The 8520-nt window shown below is 35.2% G+C and overlaps 1 protein-coding gene across 4 annotated transcripts in view; it reads right to left on the bottom strand.

Moving 5' to 3' along the window:
- Nucleotides 1–4923: 4923 nt before the first annotated feature.
- The window catches only part of LOC149772978 (uncharacterized), a 48239-nt gene continuing 44642 nt past the window's right edge, over nt 4924–8520 (bottom strand). For all 4 annotated transcript variants that reach the window (XM_089947011.1, XM_089947009.1, XM_089947010.1 and 1 more), the window contains one exon: nt 4924–6845. In XM_089947011.1, coding sequence (XP_089803137.1) covers nt 6822–6845 — 24 coding nt within the window. In that variant the 3' untranslated portion in view covers nt 4924–6821. The remainder of the gene's footprint in view (nt 6846–8520) is intronic.

The raw sequence follows: 8520 nt of genomic DNA, 5'->3' as shown, positions 1-8520 counted from the left end.
CAAATTTGGATGCAGCAAGTCAGGGCCGCATGTTTTCGATGGATATATACATACAAAGACAGTATAAACATCATCTTCAGTAATTTTAATCTCATCAAGTGGAGGATCTGTTAAACCTCATAGAGATAACGGTTTTGTGTGTATAGCTGACTGCTTACAAAAAAAATCTTTGAAAACGTGTGCCTTTTCTTTCTTCTCACATATAACCTTATCATTCACAATAAAATTTTGCAAGATTTACTTTTTTACTTTCCCTGAATTTCTCTAATTAGTTTCCACCAGTCTTTTGGGCTTCCATGTAAATATTTGAATATATCCATCAAAGTATTGTAATAATTACATTTAGACTTCCGAATCTCCTTAATAACCATGTTCTTCTTTTGCCTCTAGATAAATCATTGCCTGGGGTTTTGTATACGTTTCGTTTGGTCATACAATCCTTTTCTCTGAATTATTAGTTTCCTAATTTCATTATGCTTCCAATGTGGATCATTATTGCGACTAATAACATGATTCGGTCTCTACAATTATGATATGGCATTCTGCAACTACGTTTAAAAATTGAAGCATAAAATGTTGTTCTATTTGCAATAATGTGGATTGATTCTTTCACACTGTACAGGTTAGATCAGTGCTGTCCAACCTTTTTGACACCATGGGCCACTGAAAAATGTTTTTCTTGAAGCCGAGGGCTGCAGCAGAAAACTGAAAAGCAACGACTATATAGGTGCTCGAGCACTGGCGGGCCATTTAAAATCAGCACGCGGGCCGCATGCTGCCCGCGGGTTGGACAACACTGGGTTAGATCTATTGTTGATATTTTGTATAAAAGAGAGAAGAAAAAATAATGTTTTCTCAAATGTAAGTTTAATATATAAATTGACAAACTTTTAATGATATATTGTTGTGAATCAAATATGGTCTGTAACATGTTTCCAGCAAAATTTGAGGAAGCATAATTAAATCATAAGTTTAAATCAATTATTTATATGGTTTCCTGCTAAATTATTACAGGACACATTTCTTTATTTATATTGATAATGTGTTTTCTGAGTCAATATATTTACGTCTGCGTTAAGAACGTATTGTATGTCCAACATTTATCTTGATGCCATTCGGATTCTCCTCAGTACAAAGCAGAAATTGTAGATCAACATAAATCCAGGTATTACCTTGGATTTCCCATCAAGCTACGTTTTTTTTATATCGTTTTCTTTTTGTTCTTTTTGATCTAAGACGTAATGCAGTACTCTTTTTGATTTATTATAACACCCAATGCAGCGCTCTTTTTGATATATTATAACACTCAATGCAATACTCTTTTTTGATCTATTATAACATCCAATGCAATACTCTTTTTTATCTATTATAACACCCAATGTAATACTCTTTTTGATCTAGTATAATACCCAATGCAATACTCTTTTTGATCCAGTATAACACCCAATACAGTACTCTTTTTGATATAGTATAATGCCCAATGGAGTACTCTTTTTGATCCATTATAACACCCAATGCAATACTCTTTTTGATCTATATATAATACCCAGTGCAATACTCTTTTTGATCTAGTATAATACCCAATGAAGTACTCTTTTTGATCCAGTATAACAACCCAATGCAGTACTCTTTTTGATCTATTATAACACTCAGTGCAGTACTCTTTTGATCCAGTATAACACCCAATGCAGTACTCTTTTTGATCCAGTATAACACCCAATGCAATACTCTTTTTGATCTAGTATAATACCCAGTGAAGTACTCTTTCGATTTATTATTACACCCAAAGCAATACTCTTTTTGCACCTGTCAGTGTTGAGTTTTCAATGTCTCGATGGTCTTGTTTCTATCTGTTTTATCTCGGTATGCTAGTCTTTCTATCCTCTTCAGCCTCGAATGCGTCTGTATTTTGTAGCTATCATTAGCTTCAAATCACTTAAATCTCTCATCATTTGCTTCATCCTTTTGCATATCTTGTTAATACTACCATGCACCACCCGACAGTTTTATCTGATTATCAACATTTGTATTTGTTTTACGTTGTTCAACCTCATTTGATAATGTGTAATACCATTCGGTAACATCGTTTTGATCGTGACAATTAACTCTTTAATAGTCTAATATTTTCATATATCTAACTGTGCTTTTACCCATATTTGGTTTGTCTTACAAGTCATCTATCTTTTTGGTTTTCCGTATTAAATTATATTTATTTCTGCAATCCTGGCAACAGTTTGTAGCGGTTATCTTTTTGTTCCGGTCATTCATTAGCTTTTAAATTTGTTTAATCGGTTCACTATTCAGGTCTTGATCTAACTGATTTACTAGAGACTGCAAGGCACAGAAGAGTAATTTTGTAAGACCGATAAAACAAACTAAAATGAATCTTAGAAGGGTTCATTGTCAAACAATTTTCATGAAAAAGGTTTGTATCATACTTGAGCAGTATTGTCTAATCTATTTAGTAAGTACACTAATGTAACAAATATGGTTAAGTGACTTATGCAACGAAGCAGCTGGCATATATATAAAGCATTTTCACTATTGTGGGAGTTCTTGATTCCAGTTGGTCTTTTAGTCAACCCGTTTGAAGGCTATCCAATCAGCACGCTGTAGCAGCCCTAACTAAAGCAACTTAATTCCAATTCAAGTCATGTGGTCGTCTTTCACTTCCACGTATACAAAATGCAAGTGGTTGATTGGAATAGTTTTCCAAACTGTTGTTATAATAGTGTAAATTAAGATATTCAGCAATGATCAGGGAAGTTAATAATTATATCACTAACAAAGATTTCAGACATTTTCTTAATCTGACTCTCCTCTATGTTTTGATAAATTCAAACCAGCCCAGTACTCTTCCTCACAATCATAATATTCCAACCAACCCGGTACTCTTCCTCACAATCATAATATTCCAACCAACCCGGTATTCATCCTCGCAATCATAATATCCCAACCAACCCGGTATTCATCCTCACAATCATAATATTCCAACCAACCCGGTAACTCGGTATTCATCCTCACAATCATAATATTCCAACCAAGCTGGTGCGGTGTGTTGAATAATCTACGCGCTAGGTTAATGTTCTGAAAAGCAAACAAGACTGGTGATTTCGGTTAAAATATCACACACTGGGATCATGTTCTAAATGAGCTGGTGCCACAACTTTAAACATGTACACATTAAGGTAATGTTCTAAACGGTCTGGTGCCACGACTTTAATGATCTACAAATTAGGACAATATTCAAAATGGCTGGTGATATTGGTTGAGAGATCTACACCAATGATGATAGTCTGATGAACTTCACACCAGTATGAAGTTCCAAATAGCTTGTTGCTGACGAATTCAAATGTCTACGCGCCTGACTAATATTCTAGGCGTGTTGTCTTTGGTGTGGCATTCTGGGTGCAAATTTGTTATGGCCGTTTCGCTAGATTTTGTTATGGTTTGTTTTTAACGGCACTTTTTACACATAATTACATATATTAAGCCAATTAAATGGCAGATACCTTTCCCAAGGACACATCGAAGTAACCTATGCGGGCTGCCCTGGCCGGGTATAGAAACTGCAAGTCTAAGATTGCGCGTCTGAGCTACCGCGGATACCTCTCTTATGATGAAAAGAATCGGATCTCTGTCTTAGAGAAAGATTCAGTTGGTTCCAACTGGCGCTATGTTAATCGGCTGCTTTTCCAAAACTATCCCAAATAACATAAAGTAGGCTAATTAGTTATCTAATTAAGCTTAGCTGTCGTACCACAACTCAATTTTATGTGACAGCATGTCTTCGATAAATGAATATATAGCTGATAAAATATTTTCCAAAAAGGACTCTAGATAATATTGCTCACGAAATACGTTGCAAAGAGGACTCTAGCTCATGAAATAATTACCAAATACAAAATTACTCAACGTAAATAGTGAGTAAATGTTATAAAGATAAATGGGGTATTGAAATTACTATGAAAAAAACCTATCCATAAAATATCAGGTTAACTTGATAGATGAAATACTCTCATCCATTAGTGTATCTGATCAGTTGAACTACGTCAGTACATTGGGATGGATAATGATAGATAAAGGTTAAAATTGATATTGGATATATTGTGTAATAAATTTCATATGCCTAAATTCTATTATCGTATGTAGACTTTGAATTTTTTCTTGAACTATGTGTACACGTAAACGATAACAACATGGAAAGGAAGCAATTATTGTAGCTACGCCTTTTACGCCTGGGTCGAACGAACGCGATACACATGTAAACGATAACAATATGGAAAGGAAGCAATTATTTTAGCTACGCCCTTTAAGCCTGGGTCGAACGAACGCGATACACACCTAAACGATCAAAAACACGGAAAGAAAGTAGTTCTTTACCACGTCCTTTCAGCCTGGGTCGAAAAACAAGAACATGGATAGGAAGTAGTTGTTTTGTCACGCCCTTTCAGCCTTTCGAAAAGGATACGTACCTACTGTAAACACTTTCCTCATTCACTCTTATTTGGACATCACCATCGATTTGTTCTTGAATAGCATTTTTCTTTGATAATGAGCCTCTAAACAAACACATATAACAAGTAAAGAATTACAAATCTGACGGGTCTGACTTGTGAGCTCATTGAGACTAATGGAACCTTACAATAGAGATGGAATATTAAGAATGCTGTGAATCTACAACTGTCACCTTTGGTATCATTCCGAACCTATTACTAACTTAATCCCCCAACCTCTGATAAAGAAGGTACTAGGACTAAGCATGCATTAATACTAATTTTGCTTTGTAGACAGTATACTTTTCCGTCCTTTCTCAAATGTTTGGAATTCGATTTTGATTCGAGTTGAGATGGGGGCTATTTTCTTCCAAATAAAAGAAAAACAAACAAAAATACAGGAAACATAAAACGCAAAAATCACTAGTATGCATAAAGTATTTATTTCAACAGTTAAATAAAATTGTTGATGTTGTTTCATGATATGTATTAATATAAACAAATGGTTGTCAGTGTCATATTATAGGGTCCTAAACTGTATAATCGTGATTCTATTCAAAACTTATCAAAGACAGCAGAAACAGACAATGATGATGCACTCAGCTCAATGGGAAATAACATGTCTTGGTGACAAACAGTCACACGTGATGGAAAATAGCATATCCAGGTGATAAACTAACACACGTGATGGAAAACAGCGTTTTGATGTGAAAATAGCATTTCAAACTGACAAACAGCCATACCTGACGGAAAGTAGAATTTCAAGGTGACGAACAGCCACATATGATCGAAAATAACACTTCCAGGTGACAAACAGCCAATCAGGATGGAAAATGTGATTTCAAGGTGACAAAGAGTCACACATGATGGAAACTAGAATCTTGGGTCACATCTGTCTTTGATCATGGAAATTCAGCCAAAACAGGATAAATTAAAACTATTTCCTTATATTGGATTTAAACGAACACGTGATCGATCTCAATGACATGCCATGAATATACCGTACTTAGTTGGCTTCAGCTATACATTGTCGATACAGTGCCAAATGGTAGCAACTCTCCGTTCGTAAAAAGTCTCGAGACGTTAATGGTGTTGCAACGGGTCTGAGCTATGTGAACACAGTCTTACGTTCTAAATTAGTCAGTTGGGAAGCGAGACCACCCAATTACATATGCAAAATTTCGCTTCAATATCCAGATTTTTAACGACTTCTCCAAAACAAACCGATTTTCTCTATGCTTGATATTCATATCTTCAGACGCGTCAAACCAAACCAACATTAGCAACGTTAAACAAATGCCGCTTACTGCAAGAATTCAATATAGTGTGACATGTTGATAAATATTAACCTAATGTGCAAATTAGGTTGATCATTGACAAGCCATATAAAGAACTGGAGAAAACTCTCAAATGAAGTACAGTTTGTCTCAAGAAAAGGAGCCCTGGGATTCGTTGATCCCCATCCTAAATGAAGCTATACAATTCTGACTTAAGTAGTCTCCTGGATACAATAATGAGGAAGAAACTGCAAAACCTAATATTGCAAATGTGTTATGTTCACTGGAGTGAATTCGTTCAACGATAGATGGATATGTATAAATAGTCACTGAATATGACGGGACCATATTAACAAAGCTACAGTTTTTCAAAACCTTTCACAGTATCACATTTGTATTACTAACACTATTTGGACATCACCTAAAATGACGATTTATTAATTCCCACTATATATGCAAACGTATACTTTATTGCAAAAATAAGCATTGTAACAAAGTTAGTACTGATTTATATAGGTTAACATCTATAATGAATCAAAGTAATTACAAAAATGGTCAATACAAAATCGGACATATGCTGATATGTCCACATTTCCCAAAATGCGTGAAATGAAACAGTCCTCTAAAATATATACCGCAATTGAACTGTAATCACTATTTCTAAATCACAATATTATCCATTCATTTCTTTTAATGATATTCCGACTAACATCCGAACTATTCCTAATGATTCTCAAAACATTAACATATTCAGACACTTCTTCAGTTATTATGACATAAATTTCAATATTTCTAAAACAAGGTCATTTTTTTAACGAACTGATCTTTCGAACGTGAATCTAAACTGCATTGATTGATATCAAGCACTTTACAGCGCTGCTTTCTGCAGATTTTTGGAGAGCAAACTTAACAGAATTCCAAATAATTTCATAGAACTTTTAAAAGTAGTATATAGTGATATATTTAACTTTAACATGTTGATGCCTTGTTGCATCTGCATTTTAAATTATCAACATAACCTGGTACTAATCAGTGATTATCACGGCAACTAGAGCTGCGTCGAATCGTCAACCTGAAAAAGAATACGGTTTAAATCGGGTTACAGTTTGCAAGACAATGCGCATTACAATCCTCGTCTTGACAGATAAGCTTCCATACAAAACTATGACAGTTAGAGTGGCCAACATGAAGCGAAGTTGAGATATATATTTCAAAGAAATGTGGACAAGAGTGACACTGTAACGTTCCACTTATTTAGCTAGGATCCGGAGAAGATGCGTCAACATTTTGCACATATTGCCATCGGACTGAAACAATTCCTGTTACTTTAGTTAAGTTAAAAAATTGGTAAATCAGTTAATATATATTATATTTGTTTGTGTGTGTTAGGAACCTTAAAATATAGCACAAAGTACTTAAAAATAGAAGTAACAACTTTTGCCTATGAAAAATGCAGTAACACCGACTAATCTGAGTGCATTTCACCGTAGATGCTAGGAGTCTTTTTTCCCCTTAAACTTTTGGAAGCAGAAAGGACATGGTACTCTGGACCCCAAAAGGCCAATAAAGGAGATCAAACTCATAAAGAACGCTTGTCAAAAAAATAGTGATTTCATAACTAGATACGAGACATAGTTGTGCAAAGGACAAAAGAACATGAAACAGATTTTTCATTGTAGATAGTACTACACATTCCTGCTAATTAGATGAGCACTATAGAGACCCGGATGTGAAAGGATGAGCCGATCATTGGTTGAATGAGAGGACTGATATTAGAGAAGGAAGGGTTGGTAATTGGTTGAAAAAGAAAACAGCATTAGAGTAACTTGGTATTAAGGAAGGAAAGGTTAAAACTTGGTTGAAAAACCCAACACTAGAGTGAACTGATATTACTGAAGGAAAGGTGGATCACTGGTTGAAAAAGAAAACAGGATTAGAGTGAATTGGTATTACGGAAGGGTTGATTATTGGTAGAAAAAGAAAACAGCATTAGAGTAACTTGGTATTAAGGAAGGAAAGGTTGATAATTGGTTGAAAAACCCAACACTAGAGTGAACTGATACTATTGATGGAAGGGTTGATCATTGGTTGAAGAAAAAAATACAGCATTAGAGTGAATTGGTATTAAGGAAGGACGGGTTGATCATTGGTTGAAAAAGAAAACAACATTAGAGTGACTTGGTATTACGGAACGAAAGGTTGATGATTGGTTGAAAAAACCAACACTAGAGTGAACTGATATTACTGAAAGAAAGGCGGCTCACTGGCTGAAAACGAAAACAACATTAGAGTGACTTGGTGTTAAGGAAGGGCGGCTGACAACTGGCTGAAAAGACCAGAACTAGAGTGATTTGGTATTAAATAAGGAAGGGCTGCTCACTGGTTGAAAAAGAAAACATCATTATATTGACCTGGTATTTAGAAAGAACGGCTGATCGTTGGATGACAAGACTAGGACTATAGCGACCTAGTACTAAGTATGAAACGACTGGTCACTAGTATAAAAAAACACCATCGGAGTGACCTGGTATTACGGAAGGACATGCTGATCCTTGGTTGAAACAACCACCACAAGAGTGACATGGCACTAATGAAGGAAGGGCTGATTATTGGCTTTTCCTAAAACCAATAGCACTAGAGCCCAGAATGATCTGGTATTAAGGAAGGAATGGCTGATAATTGGTTAAAACAACCAACACTGAAGTGACCCGGTTTTAAGGTCGGAAGGGGTGATAATTCGTTCAAAT

The sequence above is a fragment of the Sinohyriopsis cumingii genome, unplaced genomic scaffold (genome assembly GCF_028554795.1).
Source record: "Sinohyriopsis cumingii isolate HCF-2022 unplaced genomic scaffold, ASM2855479v2 utg000940l, whole genome shotgun sequence".
Classification (NCBI taxonomy): domain Eukaryota; kingdom Metazoa; phylum Mollusca; class Bivalvia; order Unionida; family Unionidae; genus Sinohyriopsis; species Sinohyriopsis cumingii.
Note: the sequence above shows the minus strand (reverse complement) of the source record. Positions and strands in the feature narration are given on the sequence as shown.